This window comes from Branchiostoma lanceolatum, chromosome 11 (assembly GCF_035083965.1).
Source record: "Branchiostoma lanceolatum isolate klBraLanc5 chromosome 11, klBraLanc5.hap2, whole genome shotgun sequence".
NCBI classification, from domain to species: Eukaryota; Metazoa; Chordata; class Leptocardii; order Amphioxiformes; family Branchiostomatidae; genus Branchiostoma; species Branchiostoma lanceolatum.
Genome location: NC_089732.1, coordinates 2353425 through 2372276, shown reverse-complemented (window position 1 = coordinate 2372276; position 18852 = coordinate 2353425). Strand labels below are relative to the sequence as shown.

Here is an 18852-nt window from a genome sequence, read left to right as displayed (position 1 = left end):
GATTTTAGAACTTCAAGCTCCAAGAACTTGTCACTGTTCCGGACTGCCATCACTAAAGTTTCTGTGTAAATCTCCTCAACAGAGTGCCACGGTTTACCAACTCTTCTGTCCAATTTGTCACAAATTGCAGCGACCCTTAACACATTACTGTTGGCAGTGCCCCAGTAGTCGGGTGACGTCATCTGTGGAGTGTACCTCTGCAGCAGTTGACTGGAGAGTTTCTCCATGTAGCCGATACGATGTTCCAGTGTTTGTCCCATGTCTGGATCTGTGCAGCGCAGTAGGGCAGCAGCATACAGGGCAGCAGCCTTGTCAAACTCTCCTGAATCTTTTTTGAGCTTGCCTTTCTGGAGATGCATGTCTCCAAGACTTTTCAGGACTTCTACTTCCGCAAAAATATCCTGGGAAATAATGGCTTCTCTCAGAGCCCTCCCATGCCCAACTTCTTGGCCATGTTGACTCTTGAGGCGCAACTCCAAGTCCTGTAACTTCTTTACCAGGCTGGTCATATTGATGTCAGGCATTTCCAGTTTTTAGTATCCAGTTGATTTGCCTTTCGTAAAAGGAAAATGCATCATATATAGTTCAGGACACTCAGGTATGTTACTCTGCTAATGCACATGGTGTAATGACATTGCATAGAATGGAAACAATTTTAGGCCACAACAATTTATTTTGTGCTTACAATGGATACTTCAAATCTTTAATGATGTTACACGATGAAGCAGACAATAGGGAGGAAAACTTACATCTAACCTTGTTCATTTCCTAAAGCTTTGTGCACCAGACTTCGTACCTCATTAACATATTTGAGTACCTAGATGCCCCATATTAAGTCCTAGCAAACCCGCCTGTAACATGTCAGGATGAACAGACTCACCTGGATGTCTGAGACTCCACAACTGTGAACCTTCCTGTGTAGAGATTTGTCTGTTTCTCTGGGCTGTACTGGTGATTGTTTTATGTGTTCCCTCTAATTCAGGTGGGGCCGTTTGCTGCGCCACTGCTGGGACTTTCCACTGACTCATACCTTTATGCCATTGTGTGTCAACAGTCTTTTGTCTGGCCAGGTAACCTGATATGAGTTTACACCTAGGGCCAGTCAGGGTTCTGTTACTGTAATTCATAAGATTTACCTTGGTGGTGCACATACTTTGGGGTTGGGGGTGGCTGGTTGCAAGTCGCATTTTCGTGCGTATGAATCCACAGAGTCTCTGAGTCAACTCCCGGTGAGATGCGCAATTCTCAGGTCAGAACGCTCCTGAGTCGACTCTGCGTTAAGCCCCTGTCACACTTGTGCGTGTGACCGTTGCGTGTGAGTTGCGCGTTGACATTTTTCCGTGCGCCGCCGTGCGCACAATACGCATATCACACGCATCTCGGTCGATTTGTGTAAGTTTTATGGACGCGGCCATACGCACAATATGGCCCAGTAGGTATGATAGTTTGGGTATTAACGAAATTACGCTAATACGCAAGTTATTCGTTATGAATAGTTTTCGATTGTTTTGATGAGTGTGTGAGGTACATCTAACATGCGAATAACGAAATGTGAGTCACACATTCCTCAAAACAATCGAAATATTCCACAACTGTTGTGCGTACGGCTGCGTATTGTATTTTGGCTGTGCGCGGCTCACACGCGGCGTTTGTGCGCTCAAGTGTGACAGGTCCTAACACACGTAGTGTATACGTACTAGGTGTTTTGGGAGTCAATTCAGTTGAGTCGACTCAGAACTGCGTGTAAACAGAACTTTTGGGTACACAAGTACCTATTTCACAGAGTCGACGTGAGTAAGCTCAAGGAATGATTCTTGTCGCTCGAAACACACGCACGTTTTTCGCGTGTTTATCCATGGAATCGACTCTGAGTCGACTCCCGATGCGAGTTATGCACGCTCGGGTCATACGCGAATCAGAGAAGCCATTTCAGCGCCATTTGTGGTAGCATCAGAAGCAATTTATTTAGTTTTCGTCGTTTTCTGCGTACATGTTGTGCATGTTGGTCGTTCCAGTGACACATACCAGGGGGCCCAAAATTGACCTTGACCTTTCTCCTCCCAGCACCTACCCACATACCAAATATCATCACAATCCATTCACACGTTCTTCAGTTAGTCCGGTGACACAAACATACACACAGGATAACACACACGCAAACGCACGCAAAACAATATCCCCATGAAAAAGTATTTTTTCATGGAGACAAAAACGCACTTTGAAGATCCAAACCGCAAGGAAACGGTACACATCGCACATACACGGCTCAAAAGCACCCCGCAACGGTTAAAAATAATACTGCAGAAAGAACGTCATACATAAACGGCAATGATCATGGCAATTGCTAGAGGCACAAGCTGTCAGTAACACACTGCTAACATGGCAAGAAATCTACATGCAAATGGACACCTTTGCTCCGCCAGTCTGGCGGACATACCGTGACGTTATCAAATAAATAGGCATCACTGCAGAACAAGGCCAAAGGTTAGATAGTTGTCACCTTTAACCTCATTTCGAACCTGAACCTTCTACACAGCCTGCAGATGTTTCTAATAATAATTCTGTTGCTTTGCTGTCTTGATGAAATCTGAGGAGAGCAAGTTATGATTCTTTTGTTATTACACCACTGTTTACCTGGATGTAACGTTAACCCTGTGATGTTTACGTGAATAAGCTAGTTCGGAGTTGCTACTACGCATGTGCAGTGTCAAAGGTGAAGGCCCCCGCGACGGAAACAGTGCTCGTCTCCACATTGTCTTGATTTGCATAACAACGCCCTGACGGGTTTTATTTCCGTCGCGGGGGCCTTCACCTTTGACACTGCACATGCGTAGTAGCAACTCCGAACTAGCTTATTTGATCATTTGGTAATGTTACTTCACTTGAGTTGGTCTGAATTTTTTTTTGATTTTCCCAGTGCACGGGGTGTCTGATATCACTTTAACCTTGGTTTTAATCAGGGGAATATCCAGCAAGTTGGACTGAAATGTCAATGTTTTCACCATGATTTCCTTGTCTTTACTCACAAAACACAGCGATCTCTTTTGCAGGCTGTCTAATGACTGACCGGTAATTCATCGTAAAGATGCGGGCTGCAATAATATTTTTGTCCGTCACGGGGCGCTTTTGAACCGTGTGAGTTATGTGAAGTCTTTATTGTCCGTGACGGGAACGCGTGTAGCTAAAGTTTCAGGTAAGAAAATTCACAAATCGACTTGTGTCGTACTTGTAAATTCCGGAGTTTTCCGGACATATTTCCAATGGAAACACGAAGATCATGCAGAATCATACTTTTGTGAAAGTCGGACAATAGAATACCCTGATGATCCAGATAGTGTTCAAAGCAATAGCACGAAGTGTTACAAAATCAAAACATTAACAATACGTAAACAAAACAACAAAATATTGAATTGATAACACCCAAGCCTCCTAGCCTTTTTTGCGTTAATGACTGAATGAGTGCCTTGATCTAACTTAATCTTGACCAATCCTCCAAGTTTTCCACTGCAATTGATGTATTCAGTTTTAATCATGATCACCTGTATATCACAGGTGTACATGAACATAATTTATCCATCTTGGTCCTTTCGATTTACGATGTTACCATATCAATAAAGAAGTGGTCGAGCATCAACTTTATGGCTTCATTTTTTAATCTATTTTTCTTTTATTGGAGACTAACAGGTAAGTTTGGTGCACGATAATATCAGTATAGATGTATACAAAGCACACAACTGTACGACGGAGGTGTCACTAATTTAGAGAAGCAGGAATGGAGTCTTTGGTCTATGTATCCAAGCCTGCTTCTTACCATAAACAGAACTGCTCGCTTGTTGACTACGCACACGCCTCTTCCCTTCCCTCCCCTGTTGCTTCCCAACCCTATGGCCGGGCTATTGGCTAAGCTTAGTGCTATTTGTTTCGACGAATACCTAAGCGATCGGCTGGCATGGCGGATTTGCTGAGGACCGGCTTGCCCTATGACTTGTTGGGAGGGCTTAGCCTGTCTGTTGATAGCAAAGTCCTCATGCGTTGGTTGGAAGCGGAAAAGAAAGCCAAGTGTCTGTGTATTTGTGTCCCACTTGCACTTGCACTTGCACTTGCACACTAACAAACTAACAAGACGGGCAAGTAGCAAACCTTCACGTGGTGCCCCCTGTTAATCCCTCGTGGGAGACCAATTGCTACACAACATACCTACTTTTATATGTAAGGTTAGGGGGTGATGAAAATCACCAAAATATTTATCGATATCCTCGGCCCGACGATGGCATTTCATTGAAAAACACTGGAATTTTTGTCTCTCTCTATCTTATTCCTACGTTCTCAAAAGCAGTGATAGACAAAGTGATGATTGAATTGGGACCTCAACTTACAGAAGTATCTTATGTTTTCTATATGTTTCCATATCGTTTTAACTTCATGCATCCCGACATTCGGGATGAAATTAACAATAATTCTGCAAACAAATAATGGGATAAAATTAACAGCAGTGAGAAATGTTCTGCCGGTGTTAACTATTGATTCTTCCCCCACAGGTGACAACTGACCTGCATAACATGGCCTTAATGGCGAAGTTTCAGAACACAGAAGCTTTCGGCATTTTCAGAAGAACGCCATCCAGATTTCACCTGGTAAGTACCATTTGAGATGGTCGTCAAATGAACTTAATGCAACTTTTGTTTATTCACCGTGACGTCTGTGGTTTAGCAGGTCTCTTTCCTACTTTCAAACTTGCGCTCGTACGGTTATCTAATGAATGGAGCCCTTATTCTAAATACACCACTCGGTTTATAAGTACAGGTGACAAGAAAATGATAGTTTACAGATACATCTATACACTGTCAACTTACTGCAAGAATTATTAACCACTTGGAGTCGAGTTCTGCTCTCTTCTTCGTTATGGTAATAATATAAGAGCAGATATAATGGTATAGAGCATTTTTTTACTCCCTGCAAGTGTATGTGTGACTTTGTGTGAAATCTTTAGTGTCATCTAACAACATTGATTGTTTTTTTATTTATAGTCTTTTACAGTTTGTTGCTGCAAAGTTGTTCCAGCACAAGAGATGATCCAGTCTTCAAGGAAGCTGTTGATGATGCTGACACCACACATCATTGCATCGAGAGATCTTCGCACGAACCCAGAAACGCGCATGAATACGCAACATTTTCGGATCCAATCCGGCTGTTTTATTCACGAATGTTTTCTCAGTATTATCTGTGAGGTTGAATAAGAGTACTGTCACAACTAGCATCTTAAAAAATCTCTGTATACAGGTCTTTAGCTTTACCAATTGTTACTTGAAGCACAAAGCATTAAACCATCGAACTACCGACACCCAGGACGTCTCTTCTTCACTGTGTTTATGAATGAATCTCCAGTTACCCTGGTAATCAATATATTCAGATTAATTACACTCACCTGTGTTACCGGTGGACATGAACATAATTTATCCAAATGGTCTTTTTGGTGTCCAGACCACAAGTGAAAGACGCATGCCGTTAAGGTAGTGTAAAGATTTGCAGGGGTGTAGGCGGGGTTGGGGCAGAAAAGGTCGAATAACGCTATTGGAATTTGCATACAATATTAAACATTGTATTGAGGGGAGGGCTAGAAGAGTCAGGGAAATTGTGGGAAAATGAACTTATAATTCTGAAGTAACGTAACATCGTGTTACGTGACGTCTTGCGACACAGCCTGGCGTGGCCAGACCGGCCTTGAGGGCACCGCGGAGGGCCCTAGTTTTTTGAGACACTAAGTTCCCAGACAGAGAACTAGTGATCTCCTAAGCCACAGGACAGCTCAGCTCAGCCGTCCAAGGCTCGCACATGCCAGCCCACTTGGGATGGCATCTTCTCCCGAAACCGGGAGGTTGTCATTTCCTTACGTTGCAGGCAAGGAACGACATAACTCGGTGACATCTTGTCTAAAGCCCAGGGTAGCTCCGGACAACTTTTACTTGTGGTCCACGGATTGTACTGAAATAAGGATAACCTTGATTTCTCCCCAGGAATATAATCTTACTTCTGTACATTTGGATCTCTTTACTTTAAAGTGTACAATATCCTAATGTATGTTCTACTTATTACTGCATTACTGCCTGTTGTTTTCCTTGTTCCGATATTTCACACTTTCTATGGCCGTCTACTGTCTAGGCTACCTGGGTAGATTATGATATATTCTAATATTGTCAGCAGGCCCCCAGCAGTCAGGTGACTGATACCCCTGCAGCAGTTGTCTGGAGAGTTTCTCAAAGTACAAATGTAGCCGATGTGGTGTTCCAGTGTTTGTCCCATGTCTGGATTTTTACAGCGCAGTAGGGCAGCAGCATTGTCAAACTTTGCCAAATCTTTACTGAGCTTGCCTTTCTGAAGATGCAGGTCTCCAAGACTTTTCAGGACTTCTACTTGAGTTAAAAGGCCATTGGCAATAATGGCTTCTTTCAGTGCCTGCGCATACCCGACCTCTTGTCCATGGTGACTCTTGAGGAACGACTCCAAGGCCAACAGCTTCTTTACCGGGCTGGTCATATTGATGTCAGACATTTTCCCTTTTTTTCCCTTATATGATTGGCCTATAATAAAGTGACAAAATACAATTCAGGGAAACTGTGTTACTCTGGGTCATTTGTATGTTACATCTAGTAACATATCGGGGTTCGGATCCGGGGTTCCCTGATTTGTCCCGTTGACGTTGTGCGCTTGGGAAAGGCACTTTACACGACTTCACTCAGGTGAAAATGAGTACCTAGCTTCAGACAGGGACGTCCCTCGGATAGGACATTAAATGTAGGTCCCGTGTTGGAGGAGAAACACACCTTGAGCACGTAAAAGAACCCAACACATGTATCGAAAAGAGTAGGGGTCCTTCCGTCCGGATATGCAGCTTGTACTCATTAGTACAAACCTGACGTGTTACGCATTGAGGCAGTTTACCAGGTATGCAATACAAACAAACAAAAACAAATATCACCAGGAAATGATCTAAGGCCACTCCTATTTTCTTATAATAGAGTCGAAATAACCCAACACACAGTAAGGGAAAAAGGTCAAATCAGTTTTATTCTCTCCACAGTTTCATAAATAGAATAAATCTACTTCTGAAGCAGCATCGTGTTTTTACCTTATTTACAATTTACACTGTCTGTAACTTAAGTATAACACTCGACGTACATCATTCTCTGAAATCCTCTATTCACATCCACAAATCACACGTTTTGTTACCAGATAAAAGGCAAATATGGAGAAGATTTCATGCTGTTGTTTCACCATGTGACCTGTAAATTTCATACAGATATGCTAAAGAAACATAGCCTGAGTACCAGCCTTTTTAGCTTCCGTCCGCTACCCTAGCTCCGCTGCGCTACCCAAGCTCCGCTGCCGGCCAAGAGGAGCTTGGGTAGCGTACGGAAGCTAAAAAGGCTGGCACTCAGGCTAAAAGAAACAAAACTACTCAAAATAAAAAGTCGTCGAAATAAATAATTTGAAACGAATGGCGGCCGTGCTGGATTTGGTCTGTTGCATGATGGTATTGGCACACAAATTTGCAACTACGTTGCCATGGCAACAGGTAAGTACAATGTTTGACAACAATATAATGATACCAGCCGACAGTTTTTTTCCAGCGGGTCTCCCTCAAAATAGAAACTTTAAAAACTTTCCTGCTGTGCAAAACAGGAAAAAATGCAAGAAAAAAAATTATCCTCAAGGCATGGCTTCAAATCACCCAAACTATTTTGGAAAAGTTCAAAACCTGAATGCACGTACAGGGTCAACCGACAGGATGAAACAAAATGCTGTTCACCGCCCAAAACCAGCTTGAATAATATAAACTGGAACAGCCAAGGGCAAGGAGCTTGCCTTACTTTCGTACAGTCTCTCAGAAAAATTCGAATTCACAAACTAAATATGGCCCCAGTTCTGATTTTAACTGTACACTCTTCATATTCTTTACCTTGAAACAGACAAGCTACAATGCAGATGCACAAAAACAACTAAAAACAAAAATAAACAAATAAGTAAAGCTTGACTGCATCAATCAGCTAGTACGTGTACAATTAAATAGATCTATTGATGTTGCCATGCCTATATAAAGACCAATTAAAATACAAGGAAAAGCAATAACTAGACAAAGAGCTGCCTGCATCAATAGTCTGTGTACAATAATAATCATTATAATAGTGCTATTTGCTTGATATGATATCTTATAATGTCTCATCCACAGATGTCACAGGTAGAGATATTTAACAGTTATAATATAAGTACAGTATTGCACAAATACTATTCCCTTATTTGGTGTTTGCACATGATGTCACAGCAATCCGCCATGTTGGTTGATTAAACTGGAAGAGTTATTGAATAATGTGTATATAGGCCACACCAATTTAAATTCTTGGTTCTCGGACTTAGAAATACTAGATTGGAATATGATCACAACAAATATGACGAAAACAAGGTCAAAGGAGAAAATATGTACTTTACTGCACAGTTTCAAAGATTGAACAGTGTCAGGTGCAAGTTTTCATCCCAACCTTTTGTTTTGAATTTATGATGTCTGTGATGTGAGAATTCGACATAAAAATGGCCAGGAACTAAGAAATGAAATTGTTGACTGGAATTCCATACACAGGATCAAATTTACTTGGCAAGCAGCCAGCATGGCGGACAGTAAGGTCGCTCACAATTCCAAGTGCGCATGCACAAGGTCAAAGGTAAACAATTCTCCAAACAGTTCTCATCTTGACCATTGTCACGATTTTCATAACAATGTCCAGCTTTCTTTACCCACGATACATGTCACTCTACATGGGGACTTGGAATTGTGACCCACCTTATAACGTGAGTGCAAACACGGTCTTGTACGTTATTTGCTGATATGGGAGAGACTACGTATGTACGTATGCATAGAAGTTCATATCTCTGTCAGCTACTTATACCGAGGTATGTAAGTACCGTGTACCAAATCATGTTATTTACAGGAACATTGAACATGCATTACAGGAATGTGAGTACTGATATACCAGACTAGTACTGCGTCAGGCCAGACAACCGTTATTCCATGTGTGACATCAATGATCAATGCAACATTTTACAATCAGAGAGTGAGTCAAATTGAATCAAAGGACTAGCTTGTTTTTTTAATACAAGTGAGAATTACAACAGATACAGGTTGATTTTTCAAATTGTAAGACAATCATCATTATGAACACATTTGTGTTCATAAGATTCTTTGAAGAAGTAACAAATTCTGGTAAATTAACAGGGCTTGCAGAGACTTTTTATCAGGTGTAACCATTTTGAAAGTCACCGCTCAACTCTCAGAAGCTGGCAGTAACATTTATCTTTTTAAGCCCTAAAAAACAAAAAACAGCTACTAAAACCGATGTGCATGTTGATGTCATCCATGAAATAGAGATGGTTTGGCCTAAGGGTTTGCAAACGCACCTTACACAACAGGACAACATTTGACTAGCACAAAATTGAAAAAAGAGAGAGATTTACAATGTTGGAACTTTAAAAAAAAGTTAAACAAAGGTATGACGAACATTCGTGTACAGATGTGTCAGAAGATACAGGTTACCATGACGATGTCAGAACAGGAAAATTACTTGACGACCACCTCCGTCTGCAGTTTAAACTTTTTACAGACCATTCCGATTTTACCTCTGGAGTTGCGCTGCCCTCTGGACAATAAATACAACTGCAGACATTATTCAATTCTCAACACAATTTTTCTAGTCTTCTGTGCGCCCCTTTCTTTCATGTCCCTTCTAGGAATCCCTAGTATATAAACTCCAAGCAGATGTAGAGTCTGGGTTGTTTTCACCGTGTCTTTATGGCATTTCACACTTTTTAGTGGACTGCGTAACTATAGCCCCCTATTGTAGTGGCCCAAGGGCTATAGAAACAGAGATGGGCACCGCCCCTATGCACCAAGAAGTGTGGGATTCAAAGGATTTAAACTTTTAATACTTCACTCTCATAGTCATACTCCTGGCTACTGCAAAGATGTTACAGTACAAAACACACAAGCCACACCCTGCATCTGCTTGGAGATCATTCCTACATGGGGATTCTGGAACATGTTCTTCCTGCTGGTAAAGATGTCTCAAGGTGATCACTGGAAGTCCGTGTGAGCGGCGTCCAGAGCCTCGATGTACTTCGGGTCCAGGATCCGCGGCATCAGGATATGTCTGGAACAGTACAAGGGTCAAGTCAAAGGTTAGAGGTCAACACTTACAGCTAAACAGGGCAATCAGAGATGGCAGACTTCAACTCCTTACCCATACTGCTTTGCAACCCATCCAGTCCCACAGACAATAATAGTAGAATCTTTAACTTTAATGTTAGTTTTTTTGAAAAACAAAAATGCTGCAGTCACCTTTGATAAGCATGATTGTATACAAAGTTGCAACAATGTTACAGTGTTTCAAAGCTGTAACAAAGTATCATGAATATGACAAGAATTTTTCAGCATATCAGAAAAGGTGCAGGGGTTGAAAATGACACCGTGATAGTCACCGTGGTATTAGAGTTTCAGAAAAGTGGCAGACTTTCAACAATGAAACAAAGTTGCAACAATGATGTGTCAAAAACTTTTCAGTGTATCAAAAAACGGTTACCTGATAGGCATGAGGCTGAGGATGACCAGGGGAAAGACCATTTCTAGGTAGACGAGGGGCGCGAAGCCCAGCCCGCACAGCAGGCCCAGCTGCAGCACCTGAGAAAAGGACCACAAATGGATCTTCCCCAGCGGCACCCGCCGGATGTAGTGGTTGGGAGGGTAGGCCGACTGGAAGAGAGGAAAAGAAACCAGTTATTGTTCTGTTTGCTGAAAGAGTCTCCCAAGTGTTGATGTTCATATTCAGACCTTAAACTTCAGTATAAAAGTACCTATTAGTCAATCTCAGCATTATCTATATCATATAACATTAACTCACTCACTCACTCACTCACTCACTCTCACTCAATCATACCATTCATTAATTCAAAACCCACTCTGCCACCCATTCAACCGCCTGCTCACTCTCTCGATCATCTAACCACCCACCAACCCAGTCAATCATTCCTTCCTTCTCTTCCCCACAAACCTGTTCTGTGACCAGTAGTATGAGTCTCTCGAATGGTTGACTCCCAGTCAGTGAGGATTTGCATGGCTTTCATTTGTAGTTTGTTCATTGATTCATTTGTGCATTCATTCATTCACTCATTCCTCCCTTCACCCACCTGTTCCGTGACCAGTAGCATGAGTCTCTCGAACAGCTGGTTCCCCGTAAGTGATGAGACTGCCATGAAGAGGAAGAGTCCATTCAGCACGGCCTGGGGGATGTAGTTGAGCGGGGACGGCAGCAGGAGCAGCGACAGCCCGATCAGGATGTGCGACAAGATGGCGGCAACCCGCGTCTCACGCACTCTTATGATACTAAAATGCATAGAAGAGAAAATAAATGTTGATTCTTCTTTTAATCAATGGTGATCACAACAAAACTAGATATAAAACTGTTCAATCTATATCAAATTCTTACAAGTCTCAAAATAACAACAAATTTTCAGTGTTAAGGTGGTTATAGGACCCCAATAACAGATGGTTGAATTACATCTGATTCAGTGAAGAGGGTTGTGTTTTCACCACCCTTTTTTGTGGAAAGTATGTGTAAGAGATATGAATGAATCTTTGATACTGAAATATGGAAATTTTAATATGGATGATTTGAAACATATGGATGATTTGTTCCAACAGAGAAAATTATCACTGACATTGTATTTTCGACAGTCCGACTGCACTCTTTCCCCAAATTCAGTGACAAGACAACTAACTGTCGATGATAACACCTTACGGACACTTGATTTCAGCATTTGGATTAGGATTAGGTTGAATTAATGAATGATTGTCAGATTTATGTATAGGTTTCAGGTTATGCATTACGAAGATATTGATAGTAAATTAACTAACGTTAGATATCATTAACTAAGCTACCTTACATGTACATGTACATGGGATGGAGACATGCCTGGTACAACCATACAATAGTTAATCAACTAAGCAATCAATGTACTTACATGGGATAGAGATGTCCCTGGTCGACCCGTACCTCTACGTCGGCCAGAGCGCGCACGTGTAGCGGGGAGTGCGGCAGCGCGCCGTGCACCCAGGGGAGCCCAAACAGCGACAGCACTGTGTTAATGGCAGCCACCACCAACAGGTCCAGGTGGTATGCTGAGCCTTTCTTCAGTCTGGAGGGAAATTAGAGATGTTACTAAAATCTGTGAAAGATACGTTGAGTAGCCAAAGAACTAAGAAGTAACAAGCTATTCAATTTGCTACTTCAAACAGATCATCAACACTTCCATATCACTGAAGAAAATTGAAGAAGAATCGCAGAATCATGTTCAAAACATCTGAGATTGAGAGTAAGCTCTAGTTTCTATCCAATGCACATCAAAATTATTCGATAGTAAACAAATGTCTTTGTCACTGCTCTTATTGACATCAACGGCTGGAATGTTTGGGGGGTCCTTTGTCCATTTATTATCATTCATTCCAAGGGCAACCATCAGTTCTTTTCTTCATTCATTCATTCCTTCATTCATTCATTCACTCATCTAAAAGTTCATTCTTCATTCACTCCTTACTTGTGAGCAGGGTTGTTGACGATGGCGGCGCTGATGTTTTGGTCCATGAAGAAGAGGAGAGACAGACAGAAGCCGAGGCCCAGCGCAGACTGTCCAGGGCAACCATCTGTTCTTTCCTTCACTCACTCACTCATTCCTTCATTCACTCACCTGTCAGATCACTCATTCATTCACTCCATCCTTACTTGTGAGCAGGGTTATTGATCTCAATGCTGATATTTTGGTCCATTAGGAAGAGCAGGCTTATTCATCAGATTTAGTTCATTCATTCACCTGCTTATCTGAAACATCATTCATTCATTCATTCAATCATTCCCTCCTTACTTGTGAGCAGGGTTGTTGACGATGGCGGCGCTGATGTTCTGGTCCATGAAGAAGAGGAGAGAGAGACAGAAGCCGAGGCCCAGCGCCACCACCATGGCCGTGGGGTGCAGACTGTCCAGGGCAACCATCTGGAACATCGGCCGCTCTTGTACCTGGAACCTCTCCACTGTGGTAAAAGAAAAATATGTACCGTGTAAATAACTGCATGTACACACTTTTCTCATCAGGAAACAAGGAATAACACCAGGAACAATAGTTACAGGAAGAAATATGTTAGCCGGGTATCCCAAGTTCCCAACTTGTAATAGCGGCAGACCCTCTATGCAAAAAGCTGTTTGTGGAGAGGATGAAAGAGACTGAATAGCTTTAATAATAATAAGTTTAGATACCAGGCTAGAAATATCTAAAAATGGTCGCCATAGCAAAAAATGATTTTATAATTATTATATAATAGTAGCAACAATAATAACGGCTCTATTTCAAGGACTTGTATTCCTGTAAAACAAGCTGAAACTGAAAATTTGTTTGAGAATACAAAGAAGCCAGAAGGACTAATTTCTTAATTCAGAGAGCTACAACATTTTAATAGCATCATCTGCAAAACTGCACGTTTGTGTTGAAGAAAAGCTTCTCTTTATCTCAAATTGTCTTTCATGATGATGGTGATACTTACACTGGACGGCCCTGAAGGCATATGATCCCATGAAGCCATTGAAGACGACGGCAATGGGCAGAGCGTAGTCAGCCAGCAACTCACGCTTTCCCTCCGTCAGGTATGGGCTGGAGGGAGGAACAGACAGTCAGAGAACAGAACACAACTCTAGCCTTCGCATACACACAGGAGAACAGTTAGCCAGCAAATCCGCACACACAAACAGACACAAAATAATACACTCATACACACACAAATATACAGACACATACAGAAAGGTCGCTCACACACGCACTCACACACACTCAGTCAACGACACACATAGTACACACACACACACTCACGCACACACACATACACACTCACACACACACACAACAAACAAACAAACAGTCTCAGGTTACCTCTTGGTGCAGTTGTACAGCGTGATCCCGACCCACAGCGTGCCCAGCAGCAGGATCATGTGCAGCAGAGGCCATTCAACACACATGCACGCACACATGCAACAAACAGACGAACAAACAGACGAACAAACAAACAAGCAAGCATACAAACAGCTTTGGTTACCTTTTGGTGCAGTTGTACAGGGTGATCCCGACCCACAGAGTGCCCAGCAGGAGGATCATGTGCAGCAGAGGTCGCTCCGGCTGGCAGTTGTCGGTCAGCACGCTGTGCACCGAGCTGCCGTTCTCAGGCAGACTGCTGTTCAGTGCTGTCAGGTTCACAAATTTGCAGCCCTCCGTGTCGAAGTGTGCGTAGAAATCTGCAATACGAAATAAGAGGTCAGTGAGTCAACATATACTGTATACTCGTTATCAATTACAAAATTGCATTTCAAAATTATCAATATTGAGCTGAATGCACAGAAGCACAGCATGTTTGAGTCTGAACTATGGTTACTTTCATTTAAATCAAGTATAAACCAGAAGATGCTGTTGCTCATAATTATTTTACCAGACTTAACTTATTACTGCATGAACATGTTTTCCTTCAATCTATCAACTCTTTCAACTATACTGTCACTGTTTCTATACCTAAAAAGATATTCTGTGTATTAAATATTCTATGTAATATATTTCTTAATCAAATATAGATTCTTAAAATTTCCAGTGATCTATTGGCAGCCCAGCCTACCTGCTGTTAGACTCCTGATGGCATCCACCACGTATGCCACAACGATGAACAGGGCAAAAATCTCCTCTGTGGATCTGTAATGCAAATTGTGAACATACATGTAAGACAACATGTTAAAGAAATCAGAGAGGTACAATTCCAGACATGGAGACAAAAGAGCAGTGCGCCAAGGGTCACGAAGGGTGTATAGCAATTTTACATAGTGTAGAGTCTGAAGAAGATAACAGATTCTAAAGCACACATACACACACACACACAGACATACACACAAACAGACAGACAGACACACAAACAGACACCCCACACTTGGGGTGAAGTAAAAATAGTTACTGATCCAAATGTTGAAGTGAATTTAACTTGGTCATGCTCACCTTGTAGTGTACTTCATGACGCGGCTGAGTCCGAAGACGGCGTAGATGAACAGGAAGGCGCTGCTGAAGAGCCCGACCAGCCCGAACATCGGCAGGAACTCAACCTCAAGGCTGTGGGAGAACTCGTAGATAACTGGGGGAAAAAAAAAAGATGTGTTTGTCTTTCACTGCCAAGATGTTTTGAAAAAAAAACACCAAAAAAACTTGTGAATAACTCAGAGAGGTGGTGAAAAGAATTTTTAATTGGAGAAAAATATCTGTCAGATTGTAAAAATATATTAGGATAATATACAAAATGAATAAAGAAGAAAAACTAATTTCAAAATTGTTACAATCCTGGTCACTTGGAGTAATGTCTTATTCAAATTCTGAAATCCTAGAATCAGAAAATTAACATCTTAGCACCCTCTGCAAAACTGCACCTTTTGTTGTAGAATTCTAGCTTATGTTACAATCCTAGGAAAGACAATAACACAAAAATGGAAAAATCTGTGGCGTACTAAATGAACCTTTTGAAATTATGAAGAAATGCACTCAGATCATATAAGCTTTTTGGGGTAATAATACGGTACTTAATTGAAATTGCAACAGCACAATATAATATGGAGCAACAGGCAGCAATGCTGATATCATTATGGTAATAATAACCAGCTGCTTACTTTTAGTGTACAGAGCCAGTGGTGCCGTTGTCTGTAGAATCACCAGGGGTTGTCCACCAAACAAGGCGAACATCAGGCCGCCCAGGGTCTGGGAGACAAACACTTTCTTCACATCTAGGGAGGAAGAGAAATCCATTAGACATCTTAGGACACATTAATCTAATTTGTTGGTCATTAAATTAAGAAATATTGCTGAACTGGAAGATCCACATGAAAACAGACTCTGATTGAATGTCTGCACCTTGGTACACAGTTTCTACTGAATTTAGTCAGATTAGATGTAAGTTTTCCTTCATGCCCATGATTTTTATCTTGATCTCTTGCTTAATCTTTACTTTACAATGTCCAAGAACAAAGTAACTGAATCATTGTGGCCTTCGTTTTCACCTGCATCATTGTGTTTTTTTTTTTTTTCACCCACCAACTTGATGTACTTGGCTAAATACATCATAGTTATGTGGCTGCAAACAGCCAATTTGCAAGCTCATATTTGCAAACTCATGCCCGAGGGCTAATTGCAAGGGAACAAACAGATACACTAACGAGTAATTTATGAAAATGTATAACAAACATCCCCTCTTTCTTACCCAGATCTCCATGCGTGTTCCTCTCGTTGAGCGTACCGAACGCGATGGACGGCAGGACACAGGCGAAGTACAGGAACACCGTCGCCGACAGGAGCTTGTGGAGAGAGCGCCGCCCCTTCAGCCCTGGAGAGGAGGAATGGGGGAATGAATGAATGAATGAGTAAAGGAATGAATGGGTGAATGCATGATATATATATATAATTAGCGCGCACCCATTAGAAATAGAGAAAGGGAGATACAAAAAGCTACCGGTCCAGGACAGAACATGTAAACAGTGCGCAACGAAAGCAGTGGAAAATGAAAAACATTTTATATGCGAATGTCCCGAATTTGAAACCGAAAGAAACAGATTATTCACGAAAGTATCCGAAATCTCCAAAAACTTTTCTAAATTAAGAAATACACAGAAACTCATATTCCTTTTAAAATCTTCCAACCCACTCATCATTGAAAGTGTGGGACTTTTTATTTTCCACTGCTTTCAGAGAAGAAATCAAACCCCGCATTAGTACCGTAGATATAGAAACTTACTGTAGAATAGCAATATAGAACGATTTTGTATTCATGTATACCTTTGTTTTACCTTACATTTGTATTTCGACATTGTTGTCAACATGCAATTAGCCTACGGGCATGAATTTGCAATAAACTATTATATATCATGTTAACCCATAGGCTGTAGGCCTCGGAAGGAGAGTTTGATAGGCCCGAAGAGTTTGATGTCTTTGATAGGCCCGAAAGCCGCCCTCGCCCGAAGCGCGGATCCCGAACTTACCCGAAAGCCGCCCTCGCCCGAATTCCGCCGGAAGCGCGCGCCCCCGAAGCGCGCCCGAAGGGCGCGCCCCGTGGCGCCGCAGGCGCCAAGAGCGAATTCCGAGCGGAGCGAGGAATGAGCGATAGGTACGAAACCTCATTTCAAACAACCTAATTTTCTGCTAATTCCTTCGACTCAGGCACTTGGCTTGGTGGTGATTCTCATGTTTGGTGTCCTATTTACCCATGGAAAACACCTAGTTGATAAAAAACCGATGACAAAGGACGATACGAGGCATTTTGTAACGCCCCAAAATCCTTCTTTTCCCGACATGACCGTTACCGGCAGTATGCACGGCACCGCTGTTCACGGAACAATGACATCATGGCCGGCAGATTGGACCGGGCCGGTGCCATGCACGCAAGGGGTTTCGGCACCGCTGTTAACTAAGCTATCATTATGATAAGCGTTGGAAATGCCAGGATTGTGAACATAGATATCTTATTCATCATATATTTGTCTACCAGCATTGTACATGCGTTCCTATTTGCTTCTTACGTACTCACTAGATATCGTACTTCTAGCCAGATTTACCAGCTAAAATCAGACGATAAACGTGCTAAACCTTCCATTAAAACGACTATGACGTATCTCCAGCGTAACACATCTTTTGTGAGCATCGTGTTACTTTGTTACGTTGCAAAATGGGGACTGCAATGGACAGTAATAGGTCCGGATTGGCCCCCGAAAGATCGAAGACACCCCTTCTGGTAACGGTGACCAGGAGTGCTGATTTCGTACCCCTAGATATTTTGAAGTTAGCTCCTCCGAGCGGCTGTCTCACATTGGACGACGGGGGGGCGTCGGGAGTATTTGCATAACTATGGGGTAGGATGTCTTACGCAACTGCTCAGCGGGGAAGACAAACTCGCTATTGTTTTGAGTCCGCGGAGCTGAGGCCTACTGCCCATGGTTAACCATGGAAACTCTTGGAGGCAATCTTTAGCTTACAGTACCATAAAGCAAGTTCAAAAGTAATATGCTTCATCTCAATTGAGAATGACAGCTTTACTTTTTTTACTTTAAGACAAGAGGACAAGTTTATAAATGCTAACAGAAACCCACCAAGAGTCCCCATGACTTTATCATTGTATCTTACAAACAATTGCTATGGTTTAAATGAATTAAAAAGGGTAGCTTGACTAGATTACTCTACACAGACATTGCTGTAACAGTTATACCAAGGAGGTTTAATAGAAAAAACCTTGGTGATATGCATCTCTATCATTACCGTCGGTATAGTCAACCGGTGCAATGGCCTACTCTAGTCGGTAGAGTGTTCGCCTTGCATACGGTAGGTCGTGAGTTCGAACCCCGGACGGGTTATACCAAAGACTTTAAAAAATGGTACATGCTCCTTTCTCTGATTAGCACTCAGCATTTGGGAAAGAGTATGGAAGTTAAACATACACATCACTACCAGCGGACCAGCCCCCTGCTGTAGTGACTTGCACTTGTGTGGCCCAAGGGCTAAGAATGGAGATGGGCGCCAACCCTACGCATCTTATCAAGATGTTTGTGAAACTTTAACTTTAACTAACCGTCGGTAAAGTCACTTAGGTAGTGAGGCGCTCTTCTCTTTAGGTCTCCCCACACACCGGCTCCTGGTGTGAACTTTTGATCCTGAAAGAAAAAAGCAAAATATGTTATCCTCCATCCATGTCTTTTAATCTTC

At 42.1% G+C, this 18852-nt stretch overlaps 1 protein-coding gene and 1 long non-coding RNA gene across 2 annotated transcripts in view; one reads left to right on the top strand and one right to left on the bottom strand.

Moving 5' to 3' along the window:
* Window positions 1–4541: 4541 nt before the first annotated feature.
* On the top strand, window positions 4542–5337 carry LOC136445277 (uncharacterized). Its single transcript, XR_010757389.1, has 2 exons — window positions 4542–4634; window positions 5038–5337. It is a non-coding gene; the product is annotated as an uncharacterized lncRNA (long non-coding RNA).
* Window positions 5338–7046: 1709 nt separating this feature from the next.
* The window catches only part of LOC136444496 (solute carrier family 4 member 11-like), a 71182-nt gene continuing 59376 nt past the window's right edge, over window positions 7047–18852 (bottom strand). The window contains exons 10-21 of the mRNA XM_066442062.1: window positions 18719–18800; window positions 16364–16486; window positions 15777–15890; window positions 15118–15250; window positions 14747–14820; window positions 14180–14375; window positions 13634–13740; window positions 12961–13126; window positions 12064–12237; window positions 11230–11425; window positions 10626–10795; window positions 7047–10196 (exon numbers count right to left, since the gene is read on the bottom strand). Of these exons, the coding sequence (XP_066298159.1) occupies window positions 10121–10196; window positions 10626–10795; window positions 11230–11425; window positions 12064–12237; window positions 12961–13126; window positions 13634–13740; window positions 14180–14375; window positions 14747–14820; window positions 15118–15250; window positions 15777–15890; window positions 16364–16486; window positions 18719–18800 (1611 nt within the window). The 3' untranslated portion in view covers window positions 7047–10120. The remainder of the gene's footprint in view (window positions 10197–10625; window positions 10796–11229; window positions 11426–12063; window positions 12238–12960; window positions 13127–13633; window positions 13741–14179; window positions 14376–14746; window positions 14821–15117; window positions 15251–15776; window positions 15891–16363; window positions 16487–18718; window positions 18801–18852) is intronic.